This window comes from Lynx canadensis, chromosome C1, assembly GCF_007474595.2.
Source record: "Lynx canadensis isolate LIC74 chromosome C1, mLynCan4.pri.v2, whole genome shotgun sequence".
NCBI lineage: Eukaryota > Metazoa > Chordata > Mammalia > Carnivora > Felidae > Lynx > Lynx canadensis.
Window position 1 is genome coordinate 182,791,745 of NC_044310.1, and position 16,571 is coordinate 182,808,315.

The 16,571-nt window shown below is 33.5% G+C and overlaps 1 protein-coding gene across 2 annotated transcripts in view; it reads right to left on the bottom strand.

The window, feature by feature from the left end:
* Positions 1 to 4,807: 4,807 nt before the first annotated feature.
* PGAP1 (post-GPI attachment to proteins inositol deacylase 1) overlaps positions 4,808 to 16,571 on the bottom strand; it is an 82,909-nt gene continuing 71,145 nt past the window's right edge. For both annotated transcript variants that reach the window (XM_030326204.1, XM_030326203.1), the window contains 5 exons: positions 16,125 to 16,260; positions 14,844 to 14,894; positions 14,181 to 14,368; positions 12,173 to 12,277; positions 4,808 to 10,915 (listed from right to left, as the gene is read on the bottom strand). In XM_030326204.1, coding sequence (XP_030182064.1) covers positions 10,777 to 10,915; positions 12,173 to 12,277; positions 14,181 to 14,368; positions 14,844 to 14,894; positions 16,125 to 16,260 — 619 coding nt within the window. In that variant the 3' untranslated portion in view covers positions 4,808 to 10,776. The remainder of the gene's footprint in view (positions 10,916 to 12,172; positions 12,278 to 14,180; positions 14,369 to 14,843; positions 14,895 to 16,124; positions 16,261 to 16,571) is intronic.

A 16,571-nucleotide genomic window follows, 5' to 3' on the forward strand; every position in this document is an offset into this window, starting at 1 on the left:
ATCATGACCGTGTACACCTGATACTAATATCATGTACAACAAAAAATTACTCTTTTCATTTAAAATTATCAAGGTTTAGGAGCACTTTGGGTGGCTCAGCTGGTTAAACGTCCAGCTTAGACTCAGGTCATGGTCTTGTAGTTCATGGGTTCGAGCCCTGCATCGGGCTCTTTGTTGGAAGTGTGGGGCTTAGAGCCTGTTTCGGATTCTGCCTCCTTCTCTCTCTGCCCCTCCTCCTGCTCACCCTCTGTCTCTCTCTCTCTCTCAAAAATAAATTAAAAAAAATTAAAAAATTACTTTAAAATAATCAAGGTTTGAAAAAATCAACTTATATTGACTGTTGCCATGAATATATTTTCTGCCTTGAGATATTAGCTATTGATATTATAAAGCTTTAAGTAGCAATACATTAAAAAATGTCATTCTAAATTTTCTATTTACATATTAGTATAGTAGTATTTTGGCGGGGGAAGTTCAAAAATTTTTAACAATATCAGTGTTTAATCAAAGTTTGGAGATCGTTGTCTAAAACAACTACATTTCCTTTTACAGTACTCTGTGGATCTGTAATTTATGACTAATTTTTTTATTAATTCCACTTAAATATTTGTTAGGACAAAGATTTTTTTTAAGTGTTTGTTTATTTTGAGAGCGAGCACGTGTGCAGGAGGGAGGGGCAAAGAGAGGGGGAGAGAGAATTCTGAGCAGGCTCTGCACAGCCCAATGTGGGTCTTAATCTCACCAACTGTGAGATCACAACCCGAGCCAAAATCAAGAGTCCAATGCCCAACCAGCTGAGCCACTCAGGTGCCCCAGTTACAACAAAGATTTTTAAATGCAGTGAATGCTACACATTCCTATTTTAAAATTCAATTAGATAGTATAGTTTTTTTTCCTAAAAGGCGTAAACCAAGTTTCTTTCTTTTCAAACGTATGTTTGTTTATTTATTTTGAAAGAGAGAGAGAAAGAGAGTGAGCATGTGAGCACAGGAGGGGCAGAAAGAGGAGAGAGAGACTGGAGCCTGCTTTGGATTCTGTCTCCCTCTCTCTGCCCCTCCCCCACTCGCTCTCTCATGAATGAATAAACAAACAAAAAGAACTGTGGGGCATCTGGGTGGCTCAGTCTGTTGAATGTCTGACTTCGGCTCAGGTCATGGTCTCCTGGCTCATGAGTTCGAGCCCTGCCTCAGGCTCTGTGCAGACAGCTTGGAGCCTGGAGCATTTTTTGGATTCTGTGTCTGCCTCTTCTCTGCCCCTCCCCTGCTCATACACTGTCTCTCTCTCAAAAATGAACATTGAACTTATTTATTTACATTTATTTATTGTTGAGAGACAGACAGAGCATGAGCAGAGGAGGAGCAGAGAGAGAAGGAGACAGAATCTGAAGCAGGCTTCATGCTCTGAGCTGTCAGCAGAGCCAGACGCAGGGCTCGAATCCATGAATCACGAGATCATGACCTGAGCCAAACTCAGACACTTAACCGACTGAGCCACCCAGGTGCCCCTGAACTTTTCTTTTTAAATAAAAAAAAGAACTATGGAATCAAATATTACTTAAGTATAGCAATTATGAAAAAGACTTTTGTTCCTTGATATGCATGCTAGGCAGACTTCTAAAATGGCCCCAAGATTCTTATCTATTAGTGCACCCGTCTTCTATTATCCATGCCCCTTGAGGGTGGATGGAACTTGTTGAGTATGATGGGAATAGGAGTATGTTATCTTATGTGGCAAATGGGATTCTGCAGATGTAAGGTTGGCCTCTAGGGAATCAAAAGGGAAATTACCGTAATGGATCTGAGCTGCTCACATGAGCCCTCTCCATCTGGGTCTAAAGGTCAGAGAGAAAGTTGAAGACACTCAAAATGTTAAAGTAATTCTACTCATCTTGAAGGTGCAAATTGCCATTTTGTGGAGGGCCACATAGCAGGCAGACTGGGGAGCTCAGAAAACAGCACTCTGTCAACAGCCAGCAAAAAGAGGAACCTTAGCCGTAACAACCTGAATATACCAGATAGGATAACTTGGATAGTCCCAGCTGATACCATGGTTTCAGAAGTTTGATTCTGAGCAGAAAACCCAGGTAGTCTGTACTCAGACTTCTGACCTAGATAATTGTGTGCAAACAGGTGTTGTTGAAAGCCATTAAATTTTTCACTGCTATGCAGCAGTGAAAGGGAGTGAAGATGAAGTGGTTATTCAAAAAAGGGAGAAAAACTAGTGGGAATGATTTATGAAGCTTTCATTTTGTATACTCCAGTGGCCTCTACATTTGGTGGTTTAAAGATAATCCTTTAAAGGCCCAAGGGAAACTTAAAACTTCTAGCTGTATATTTCTCATTTTTAAAGATTTACTTTTCAGGGTTTATTTAGTAATAACATATACAACGTTAATACATGCAGATGATTTGTAAATGTTGATATATGCAGAGATGCTGATTATAAGAGTTTAGAAAACACTCTTCTCATCAGAGGGAGAGTGTACCACTTGTCCCTCAAAAGATGTCCTGCCTCATTTTTAACTCCTCTCATCCATTCTTAGTGAAGTTTAAATCTATACTAAACTCTCAAATTATGTAGTGTCTCTTTTGGCATCTTATAATCCTAAGTCTTTCTAGATGCTTCTAGGAGCCCTAGCAAGTTAATTTTATTGACTAGAGCAAAGTTTAAGAATTACTATTTGGGACACAAAACAGAATCCCAGGTTTCTTCCCTACAGATCAAATTTAGTAGTGTTAGGGTGACCTGGGAATCTGTTTACAAACTGTTTAGATCATTCTCATTTTCATGTAATTTGAGAAAATGGTCACTTAAGAACATATATCAAGTTAGCATAAGAAAAGTTGAAAGCATGATCTTTGGGAGAAACCTGTATTTGGGAGAGATTGTAACTGTTCAATTCCTTAAAAATGGAACATGAACCATGAGATGTCCATACAAATGCTACAAAATACCAACTTGGGAAATCTTAGAATTTATCTGGCTTCCAATATTTACCTGCAATGTGTCATTATGTGCCATGCATAGGCTTTCACATTTCTGAAATCCAGATGTGCTGTAAAGAAGTAATCTTGAAGGATTTTCTCCTGAGATGGTATTGTGGAGTATGTGAACTGGCAAACAATCTCTGCACCACATGCCCTTGTTCACCAAATTTATTGTTGAACATTCAGAACACCAGATTATGACAGATTTAAAAAGAAAGCACCAAAAATTGCTACACGTTAATACCTGAGGAAAGACTGAAGGCAAATATTCATTAAACTCCACACCATAATGCCGAAACACACATGAAAACATACACAACACTCTACAGAGTACAATAAATAGCACTTTTTGTGAATTACAACCAGTTAAATGTAATAATGTTACTTATATCATTTAAAAAATACACACAAAATCACATTTGTGTATTTCATACACCATATATTATACAAAGCACTGGAGAAGATCAGGCATGCTTAAAAGGAAAAATCTGCAAGGTGACAATCATTTTCCAGTATATGCCAGAGGACAAATTCCTTTGCACTAAGTATTGTTACTATACACTGCATTTTCTGGACAAAAGTATCAATTTGCAAATAAAATATTACTGAGTCTATCTCAGTATAATACATAGTTTGTCCTTTATAAATTTTTAACTATACTATAAACACAGATGCAGGTTGACAGCCATGTATTTTATTACATTTCCTTGGCAAACTACTTTCACCTCAATTTTACCATGTTCTAAGGAAAGACATGTTTTCTTTCTACCTATTTTTAGAGAATCCTAGATTTTTGTCTCTGGGTGCAGGTAGTGAAAGCGAAATGGGAAGAAGAAATGTGTTGAGTTTACATTCAAAATTGAAACTGAAAAATACACAACAAATTCTGAGTACACAGAGATGGGGGTATCTTTTAGCAGAGACCATGATATCCTCTGAATGGAATAATTTGTCTTAATAGAAATTATTTTAAATAAGCACAGTAAAAATCCAAGTTTTTACATTAAAAAATAAAAACAAAAACAACTAGAGCCAGTTCTTTCTTGAGATCTTAAAAATAAGTATTAGGAAGGAAAAAGAAAAAGAGAAAAGGGGGAAAATAATATTTAAAAATATACTGCATGAATCTGAGTTTAAGTACTAAAAAATTGTTATTGGGTAAACTAACTCTAATATTCAAGTATGAGCCTCAATAATCTGAGGAAAAATAAGTACAGGTCTTACTTCATGTCTTTGATAGATTATTCATTAAAAAGACAAAGAAATATACTTGAAGATTAATTTTCCATGTGTAAATAAATACAAAACAGAAGTGCCACCACATTTTCCTAAAATAAATTTATTTTCAGAAACTTTAGCCAAACTTACTTGCTACACCTATGAAATGTAAGTCAATTTTAATTCAAAATGAGAACTCTGGAAATTAAAGGTTTCTAGAGCAAAACAGGAAATGCTAGTCAACTTTAACAATTTTACTTAACCAACTTCAAAGAAAAAAATTTGGTGCCAGGTTGAGAAGATGACCCATAATAAAATATAGTTATAAAACTGCAGGGCATTCTTTCATCATTTTAAGGCACAGTCTGTTTTACCCCAACCAACTAAAAGTTCAAGGTCACAGTGATAATACGCATCCAGTTTTGGTCTATTTTCTCGTGGGTACGTTGCTACATTTATGTAACCATTTATGTAAGCAAGTTAGTCACGTAAGTTTAAGAAACTGCAATACAACTACTTCAAAATAATACATTTAAAGTCATTTATATATTTTTAAAAATATAAATACACAATACAATTTCATAAATTATATACGCTAAAAATTGAAAGTTTGTTTCCCCCTCTATAGTGGAGGAAGAGTTTATTTCTACCAATATTCCAACAAACACATATTTAATTCTGTAGACAGCATAGTTATATTAAAATACAGGTATTTCCTACTTAGGATAAAATTATTTAACACAGAGGAAAAATTCATTCCAAAAAACAATGTTAACTGAAATTTTAGGTCTTGTACATCATCTTTTTACTAATATCCAGTCACTACCAGATAATTGGATAAACCGTCACCACAGTCAAACATTTTAATATTTGGTTTTCTCTTGCCTCTTTACTTCCAAGGCTACTTTTGCAAACTGCATCAGCATTACTGGGCAGAGAAACAATAAATGATTAAATCAATTACATGATTCAATGGGAAAAACTATAATATGAAGGAATGAAATTCCTTTTGAGAATTTCCAGAGGGAAGAAATTAAAGAATTCGAATCAGATAAAAATGTTTTTGAGTCTATCATTTTTCTACTTTTCTCTCATGAATATAACACCCATCAATGTTAACACTTCAGCATTAACACCATTGATTGTTTATATTTTCTGTTAAAATACGTGTTTTGAAATGTTTATCTCATTGGATTAAGTTAGGATCTAGTAGATAATTTTCCCCTTTGAAACATGTGATTTAAAAAGGGAATGGAAATACACAGAAGACAAAACAAATTTCACAGTAAGCACTGTTACATAAATAAGAGACACCTGTACCAAAAAAATGATCTGTACAACAAAACTTGAAGTTTTACAACACAGAATGAATCTGTGATAAATAAAGCAAGATTACTTCAAATGCTTACTTCAATTAATTAATAAAAGATCATTATTGGGTAAACTAACTTTTAAACCCACTAAAACCAGAGAACATTATCCCAGAAATCAGACAAAATAGAATATACTATGGTACATTACATGTTTTCAAAGAAACATTAGAGTATGGAATATAAATTTTGAAGATTTACATATTTAATATAAGTCCTAGATGTAAAATACTGAGAATAATATTTCTGCTTTAATCCCAATATGTTAAGAAAAATTCATTGGCACAAATATCTGGAGGTATTTTACAGTTTCATTTAGCCTTTGGTGGCAAAGCATGTTTTGCTAACCATACGAATATAGTTATATTTTTCAATGTAGTGTTTTACGCTCAAAAAAATTCAAATGTGTTTTTTTCCTGTAAAAGGGATGCAAAAAGTCCAATATGAAACAAGTACAACATGAAATACAAAATATGCCTACAATTTAGGCTTTTGAATAGTTAATAGTTCTATGCTTTGTCTATAAATCTTTTACTAGTGCTAGTAATATTACCACTATACAAATACTAAAAGCAAAAATAACATTAAAAAATAGCACACGAACTTTACAAAAATGGCTAATTTTTAGACTTCCTAAATTAAGATTAAATTCAAATATGCAAACAAATTTACACTAACTGTTTTTTACGAGTGTTCAAAGTTACAAGGTACAGAATCATTACAGAATAATTCTGACTCATACATTTCAAGTTCTATACAAAATCGTCAGAAATTGGCTACTTGGCATTTCAAACCATAGTCATTTTTGACAGCATAACATGCCAAAACAAACACTTTTAGAAAGTCCTGTATTTGACTCAGAATCTTCAACTACAGACAATGTAATCAAGATGTACGTTAGAATATCGTCTAACTTTTGAAAGACATTATTGATTCAGGTGTACTGTTACATTTATACTATTAATATAACAAGTTAGTCTATTCTCACTATTTCCAAACTTCATTCTGTTCGAAAACTGTTATTAATATACAAAATCCAGTCTTCTATATTCATAATATAACTTATCACAAAAATGTGAATTCTTGAGCATTTACAGTACACATATTCAGATTTGGATTACTGGCCTGACTTTTCTTTCCTATCATCATTATTAAACGTAAAGGACACAAATAGCCTCCCAGACTTCCTATTTCCTCAGGCTGTTGAAACTTACTGTGAAAAAATGAATGAGTAATATGTAAAAAAAAGAAGTCCATTACAGACTTGGTAATGTTGTCCCCTCTGTTCAACAAGAGTGAGATGAAATTTCAGCTCCCAATCATCTGTTTTATAAAAGTACCCTCTACATTTACGTTGGGAGGCAAGGAAGCTTTCTGTCAGGGTCTAATTTAGTAATATAAAGATATCCTTTTTTTTTTTAAAGATTTTATTTTTAAGTAATCTCCACACCCAATGTGGGGCTCAAACTCACAACCCTGAGATCAAGAGTTGCACGCTCCACTATCTGAGACCGCGAGGCGCCCTGCATAACACAAAGATACTTTTATTACTTCCTGGAAGTGTGTCATGCTCTCCGAATTGACTTCCCCCTGAAAAACTGCACAAGGTATCTAGTTTCCTATGATAGTAACACTGAAAAAAAAATGATGAAAAATAATCAACAGATGCCTCATCATAAAAAGTTGCAACACACTAAAAATTTTTTTCCCAACTGATTTTAATACTAGGTTACTAAAATTGCAAATGCAGCAATGTAAAGGTTTGCACTAAACCTCCTAATAAGCAAGCTGTTACACTCAGACCTAATGCCCAAGATGAAAATACAGGTCAAATTAATTATCCTGGGATTCAGGAATCAATTCCTCCCATTTTCCCTACAGCTGTCTAGAACTAAACTGAAAATCAGTTTTATCTCCTTTTATTTCCCCTGGCCACTAGTGTAAGAGGTGCTAATGAGCAGTGAGGTGATATAAATATACTGTGTTATGAATGACAAGTCTGAAGCATTAAGAAAAGTGTAAAACTAGAGAATGAACAAATTAGATAATCTGCCTTTATTAAGTATGAGTGTGTGTGTGTGTGTGTGTGTGTGTGTGTGTGTGGTGGAAACGTGTACCATCTGTACAACTGATAGGAAAATCAACAACAAACAAATTTACTGGGCCTACTATATAGCTCTTTATTTTTCTTTACTGTATAATCATGTAGATTGTAGTGTAGTTCAATCAAGAAAAGGTATTCCATTATATACATGTGAATTTATCTGACCGAAATATGAAAAAAAAAAATTAACGACTAATCAATACATGATCTATATATACTGAAGAGACTCAAAATCAATGTGAACGAGGCACACATGGTTTTTTAGGACCACTGTTCTAAATATTTTCATTCTGGTGACAACCAAGAAGAGTTAGCAGAACCTGTTTAATTTCTGGCAAAAGATCCAGAAAAAAGAGGTTAATGTTTTCTATTGTATTATCAGTTCCAAGTTATAACAGTAACTCCAACTGAGGCTTTAGAAACACTGAAATTACTCAGTATTTTTACTATTCGGTCTATATGTTTGATGCAGTTATCAATGATAGGGTCCAAGAGTAATTTTTGTAAGCACAAAACTTACTCAAAACTCAAATTCTAAATAAAAATGTTATAGTACTAGAGCTCAGAAGTTTGCCGAATTGGACACACTGTAACTGCCAATAAACAACTTCATTTTTAGTAACAGTGCTAATAAAGCTGTGCTGTTTTACTAGCTAATAAAATTAGCTGCAAGCATGATAGGAGCAATGTATAATTGAGAGGCAAAAGGACCTTCATTTTCTCAAGTGACAGAAACATCAATTTCCCTAATCTTCAGACAGAGCCTACCTTCTCATCTCTGGTAGTTACTTGGGTTTAAAGTGCATCAGGATTTGATAAAGACTCTGTCAAAATGTGTGTGTGTGTGTGTGCGTGCGCGCGCGCGCGCGCATGCGTGTATCTGTATATATATGTACCCATAATGGCTGAAGACCCAACCTGTTGTTTATAAAATGTTTAATTAGAATCCTTTTTATAGCCCTAAAATGAAATATTCTGTTAGAATAAATAAGACTTTAGGACTTGATAACTACACTTACATGGAAATTGTCTAGTGAGATACAATATGCCTAGTCTGCTGCTTTAAAAAGCTAATCTCCTACTCACAAATGAGAAATTTAAGCTTGTTATATTTTAGTCATGAACGGTCCTGACTGAACAAGACTTTATATCATGTAAACACCATGATTATGGCTGTCAATAGAAGATCCAAATTAATGAATTTTCTAAAGTTCTTTCTGTATATAAATATGTTTAAATTCAGAAATAGTTAAATGACACAATTAACCTATAACTTGAAATACATCAGTGAAAAAAACAAAGATACAATGTACATAAACTTATGGGTATATGAATAGATAAACATAGGCACATGTGTCCTTATTTAAATATACATGTGGTATGCCATGGGACATCTTTCCTTTCAGGTACTGAACAAACAAGCATTTTGCATTTTATCCCTTTGCTACCTCTCTCAAATCAACAAGAACCTGAAATATTTGCCATGTCTTACTATGAGATTATCACTTCCCTTTAATGATCTTCGTAAGTGAAAATATAAATACTGAACAACAGGCATGAGGCTGGGAGAAACAACGGAATCAAACAAATTTATAAACCCTCACAGACGACACTGAAACCCTCAAATGATGCCAAAACAGCAAGGACCTGAGGAATAACTGAGACGAGAAGTGAGGTAACCCTCCACAGGCAGTAACAGCTGAGAGACTGTAATGGAATCCAGATGCAACAGCCGATAAAAAGAATCTGGTACTCTAGGACATTCCTGGGTACTAACAAAGACACAAGTTCGCAGGTACTACTGGGAGTTAAGGGCTTTACTTAAAAAGGTTTTGGGTATGTAGAGCATATACATCTAAAGGAAAGGCTCCATGAGCCAAGTACACCTCAGCCTGAGTTTATTCTATCTTAAGGCAAAATACTTAGCTCTATTACCTACTCTTTTGTAGTTAAAAGTGAGCTGAAGTCTGAAATGAAAGAAATATTACTTTCTTTTCTGTGAAACAGTAATCATCTTGGCAAATTAAGATTCCGTTGTTAAAACTAGTGGCTAAAACCTCCAATCTATTTAAGTATATTGTTTATACATTACGCTATTAATGGAGTAGTGGTTATTCCGTTAATAGTATAATTTTATTTATCAAATGTGGTACAGCACTTAATCGTGCTTTTTCTCTACAGTAGACAAAACTTGTGCAAACCTGGAGTTTTTTCTGACCACTGGAATTTAGTTATGTTAACAATCCACCATGATCTGAGGCACTTTTGGCAACCATGGGGTCAATGAATTAAATAAAATGGCATATGCTGGACAACTGTACTGCTCCAATGCTAGTAAGTAAATATTTGGGAGAATTCTCTTTAAATTTAACAACAGATTTCTTTAATAGTCTCCTGATGTTTACCAAGAGTACAAAATAAGATCTGCATTTGAAAAGCAGCAAGAAAATTTCATTGAATTTTGAGTTTAAATTATGTTAATTAATCTTGCATTGGTTACCAAGAAAACATGTCTCCTTAAAATTAAAAGTTGTATTTTCATAGATGTAAGAAAACAAAAGATAGGCCTTGATCACTGTGGCTGCCAAAAACTGACCAAAGACTTTTTGTGGTTATTTCATTTTTGGGAAACCAAACAGTTATGAATTTCATCAATCTTTTAAGACTGATTTCTCAATATGCATACTGTAGCAAATACAAAGCAATCTACTTTTCAGAAGAAAGTTTGATGAAATGAGCAGAATGCTTGAGTTGAGATTACAAGCAATGCTACATTTACTCAGTGTTTAGAAGATCCCCAGTATGGCCAATCAAGCAGAATAGCTGTTATGCAGAGAAGTCCTCAAAAACAGTGGCCACCATATCCTTTTACTAATTTTTCAAAAATGACTAGTACTTAGATGCCATACCACAAAACTAAACCATGCTTCAACTATTTTCCTCAAGCATTATAAAACTAATTTCCTATTTTCAATATTGTAAAAATAGACCTGTCTTCTCCAAAGGATCTTGTCATCCACATTCATGGATGTGTGCATTCCCTCTTAACACTGACTCTAATGATATAAATTATTTTTATCATTCCTTAAATCCAGTCTTACATAAAGTTACATAACGCATGGAGTAAAAGAGGAATGAAAACAAAGCATGGAACCCTGTATAAGTGTGCTGACCCAAAAGCAATTACACCAACAGCCAGAGGAAGGGGAAATTGTGAAGTAGTCTTCAACAATTTACTGTAAAGAGACAGAGAAATATATATTATGCAAACAACATTGTAGGCAAAACCAGAATATGCTGATATTTTATACAGTTCTGAGAAAGTATTCTAAATGGTGTTAGATGGAGTAATTTTTCATATAATGAATTTAACCATACGTAATTTTTAAAAAGATCAATACAAGCTATATTTTAGCCAGAGAAAAATACTAGCCGAACTTTTATTCACCAATTCTACCTCAAAAAATTTACCCTTGCAAAAATAATATTTACTAAGACATACCTATAGAAATGTTTATTTTAACCCTACTTGTAATAGCAAACAAAACAAAAAGCCTCAACCAAATAAAAAGGGAATGATCCTTAATTACTAACAGGAACAGTATCAAAATGACACCAAATCTTATTAAAAGAAAAATACAGAAAAGACTATTACTTTTTTATTCTGAAAACAAAAAACTGGGATAGGAGGGGTTAAAGAAATTTGTCTAAGGACATAGGGCTATTAAATGGCAGGGCAAGATTTAAACCCCAGGTCTGCCTTATTCTACAATGTCTACAAACATCTGCCAGAATCAACTGAAAACAGGCTCGTAGAGCAAACAACCAGGCAATGAAAACTCAAATTTTATTATGGAGAACTTTAAACATATGTATTAGTGAACTACTAATAGTATAATGAACCTCATGTACCCATCATCCAACTTCAAAAAGTATCAAGTGATGGCCAATCTTACTTCACCTATAATCCTATCCACTTCACTCCTTCTGTACTTTTTAAAAGTTTGTTTGTTTGTTTGTTTATTTATTTATTTATTTTAAGAGAGAGAGTGAGCATAGGAGGAGTAAAGAGAGAAGGAACAAGGGAGAATCCCAAGCAGTCTCCATGACGTCAGTGCGGAGCCTGACGTGGGGCTTGAACCGGTGAGATCCTGATTGTGCCAAAATCAAGACTAAGTCACTCAACTGACTGAGCCACCCAGGTGGCCCTCCTTCTGTACTTTTTGGAAACAAATCTTATTAGACATCATATATTTTAAGGGCTAAATTAAAAAAAAAATCATTATATCCTAACAAACCCGATAATTAAGAAAACAAATAAGTACTTGCATATAAACTACATCTGCATACAAACCATAATTACTCTACAGTTATAGCTTTAACTTTAGGAACAGTCAAAATAATTAGAAATAAAGAACATGTTTCAGGCATCAAAGAAAGAGTGATAAAGACTAAGAAGAGATGTAAGAAAAAGAAAGATTGAACTACTATACCTGGATTTTATTGAAACGGTGTGAGTATTTCCAAGAATTGCCATAGTTGGAATAAGGATAAATGCCAAAGGTTTACACGGATCAGGACTAAGTTTAAAGTAATACCTACATCAAAGACAAAAAACAAAAACAAATCAACAAAGTATACTCAATCATTTTAAATTATCAGAATCAAACAAATTAATTAAATTTCAGAATACTGCATTGATATGAGAGCTCTAAACAGCTCATGAAATTTTTGATAAATAATTTTTGCTATAAATCATCTTTATACCTAAGGCTTTATATTGAGAATTATGTTCAGAAACTACTAAGGGAAATGAAAATATCCAATATGGGAGCACTTCCTTTTATTTTATTTTTATAAAGTTTATTTATTTTGAGAGTGTGTACACGTGAGGGGGAGGGGCAGAGAGAGAGAGAGAGAGAGAGAGAGACAGACAGACAGACAGAGTCCGTCCCAAGCAGGCTCTACACTGGCAGCATGGAGCCCAATACAGGGCTTGATCCCATGAGCAATGAGATCATGACCTGAGCTGAAATCAACAGACTGAGCCACCCACGCACCTCAGCACTTTTCTAATAATAGGTATGGGGCACCTGGGTGATTCAGTAGGTTGGGCGTTGACTCGGTTTCAGTCAGATCATGATCTCGCAGTTCCTAAGTTTGAGCCCCACTCTGGGCTCTGCACTGACAGTGTGAAGCCTGCTTGGGATCTCTCTCTCCCTCTCTCTCTGCCCCTCCCCTGCTCACTCACTCCATCTCTCTCAAAATAAATGAACTTAAAAAAATTTAATAATAGGTACATGTATGTCTGAAAGGTCATACAGAAATAATGTTTTTATAAAACAAGTTATTCAAAATATATTAAGGCTGCTCTAGTTTATAAAAAAGATGAAAAAAATGAAGATTTATATAAATTGTCTCTTATTTTCTTTTAAATCTAAATTCTCATCTCTGGCATTTACTGACAGTGAGACATCTACAGCCTTTTAGAATCATAAATTTATGCTCCTCAAATAATTTTCTCCCCAAACCTTTGAACAAAAAACTCTGGATCGTGACTAAAATTAGGGACAAAGGAAGAATATTAACATCTGGTAACCTGTTGATTTATCAAACTTTGACTTTTCAAAAAATATACTTTCAGGGGCGCCTGGGTGGCGCAGTCGGTTAAGCGTCCGACATCAGCCAGGTCACGATCTCGCGGTCCGTGAGTTCGAGCCCCGCGTCAGGCTCTGGGCTGATGGCTCGGAGCCTGGAGCCTGTTTCCGATTCTGTGTCTCCCTCTCTCTCTGCCTCTCCCCTGTTCATGCTCTGTCTCTCTCTGTCCCCAAAATAAATAAAAAACGTTGAAAAAAAAATTAAAAAAAAATATACTTTCAGTATTTAGATAATTTGAAATTTTTATATTGTTTCTAAAAACTATATTGAGGAGTTCAATTATTGGATGATGTGGCCTATTCAAAAACAAATTATAACTAAATATTTTAGAAACAATCTTAGAGGGCATCTCAGACTCTGATTTAACCTAGAATAGTTACCATGTGGCAAGGCAAACGATGGTCATTTATTTTAATGTTTGGTGCTCATTAGAAAAGTACACTTTTTTTTCATTATTTCCAATATTTTTAAATGTAAGCATTTTCTTCTTCCCCAATTTAAGGAAACATAAAACTGATCATGAATTGAAAAATACTTAAAGCACTAGCATTATGAATACCTTGGGTCAGCAAAACAAAGCACATTTTCACATATGTCTAGACTCACAGAAGGTTAAAGGTAAAATAAATAAAACACAATTCCCTCTTTTGGGCAGATTTTGAGGAAGTTTATATTCTCACAGTAAGGGAAAAAAATGTGATTGTATTGAAAATAAATTTCAGGTGATATATAGCTTCCTGTTCTTGAGGATGTTTGATGGATCGTTAGGAATCTGGCAAGTCTCTACTTACAGACATTTATTGTTTTAGCCACATAAATTATAATTATATAAATAAAACGCACCTGAGATTCTTTAACCAGTAAATTAAAGATGGCATGCTGAGTAATACAATCCATGTTAATAAGTTAATCACAGTATTGTGCATACGAAGACTATCTTCAGCATCATTGGCAGATAAATGAAGATAGTGTACTGTAGAGTCTTTATGGTGATTTGATTTTTTTTCATTTCTTCTAGAGTGTTTGAGATTCTACAAAGCAATAAAGTAAAAATACTAAGGTATTGCATAAAATTTAAGTTTATTATTTTACTTAGAATCACTCCATTATTTAACAGCTAAATAAACACATCTATTACCAAACTGATATAAAATACTTTGCTCAAAGTATAAATTACCTTGCTCAAAAGTAATCTAAAGTGGTTATCATTATAAAACTTTTGTTCCTTTGACTTGCTATTTCCACTGCTGAGAATGTATCTTCTAAGTAATTACTTAAAATTTAAAAGATAATTTGTAACAATAAAAATGACATTTACTGACAAAGATCAATTTTAAATTAGACAATCTAATTTCTAGGTTCACTTATCTTAAAATTATTTAAATTCATGACATCTTTTTTTAAACACTGTAAAATCCTAACTTAAAAAAAAACACAAAACAATTTTTTTATTCCCTCATGTTCTTTTATATTAAAGTGATGTAGAGCTTTGAAAATAAAACTTACCACAGTCTGGCTATTTTTAAAAGTTGCTAGGCTGGCTTGCAGATGAACAATCTAAGAAAAAGAAAAAACTGTTTAATTTCACTTTTATTTTGAAACAAAAAACAATCATTTTTATTACAATTGAGAAGTATTATAATCTGAAATTTAAAGAAATCTAGAAAACTAAAAACACACTTAAACATTTACAAACAGTCTTTCAGAAAAGGTAAATAATAACTATACATACTTGCTATCATGGATTAAAAAAGAGAAAAAAAAATAAGAACAAACTTTCAGAGTATGATAGGGCCAGGATATATTGTTATACCTCCTATATTCTGTGAGACTATATTTGAATAATGCTAGAAGCTTCATGTCCTGTGAGTAAAATATTTGATTATCTTCATTATAGCATAAGGAATTTAACATGTTTCACACATTCCACATCACTGAAAATCTGAACTTGGTGAAATGTTTGTAAGAACCTGAGAAAATCTTTTAATTTGCTATGTTTGCTTAAGCTAAGTATTTGAGAAAATTTTGCTTACTGGATCAATTATTTGAAACATCCAATTTGAAAAGCTAAAAATATCATATTTATAAATCAAAGTAGTAAACAGATTTTTCTGATAGACAAAATTCCTTTGGAAAACTGAAAATAATGTGTATGTATTAGTGTTAAAAACAGACATAAGTCAACTTTGTTTAAAAAAAGAAAAAAAAACATGATCCATTCTGTTATCAACCGTCTCTACATAAGCCTCATGTGGAGAGTATGCAGTTGTATAACCTAGATTTTCCTGCAAAGCTGTCAGCCTTCTTGGAAGTGTTTTTTGGTTTCCCAGTAAAATTATCAGACTATTTTATCCTTGCCTTCTGATTCTCCAGCAACATCTGTTAACATTCTACATTATCTCAGTACATTTGATAGCTTGATCCCACTGACATAATTTTTTGTTTACTACCCATGTTTAAAGAGGTGTGAATAAAAACAGCTCTAGTAAAATATTTTTTAAAAAGCTAACATTACTTGTAAGAGCAAGAAGCAATGTGAAACAGGTTATATCTTCTTCCCCCTTTTTTTAAATACACTAACCAAACTCAGATTAATAATTTCAGCTTTACAGTGAACTACGTATTTTAAATAATTAAGATGTTTAAAAAAGCCTTTTACACTTAAGCCTGTTAGAGAATAGAAGGTTACTACAGCTGTAATTAAAATTTTTGTTAACAACAGCAAAGGAAATTTTATGCCTGCCTGACCCAAAGCCCAGCCATTCTGACTTCAGTGATGTGACATACCTTAAACACATAATAAAGATAAGTAAGAAGTATGGCAAACGCTCCACAAGTTGTCCAACTAACTATGATCAAAACAATGGTCAAAAAGGGCAAGTCTAGTGATATCATCTTGATATCTTTAGGAAGTTCAGGGGGCCTGGAAAAAATAAGAATAAAGCTTTTACAAGTATATTAACAGTTACTTACATGGTCACATATAAGAAGAAAACAATTCAGTACTCTGCCAGGCTCTCCTGCTTATTAATATGCAAATACCATAAGGTAAGCAGTAAAATGTTTTTTCATAAAGGCAAGGGATGACACATATTTGATTGTAAATTCTGTAATACACTGTGATAGCTCCTCTTTCACGTAGATACACTATGGCTGATACTAAGAAAAAAACGTTGCTACAAATAATCATTAATAATAGGCTCTGTGCCATGTATTTCTGATCTTGATTAAGAG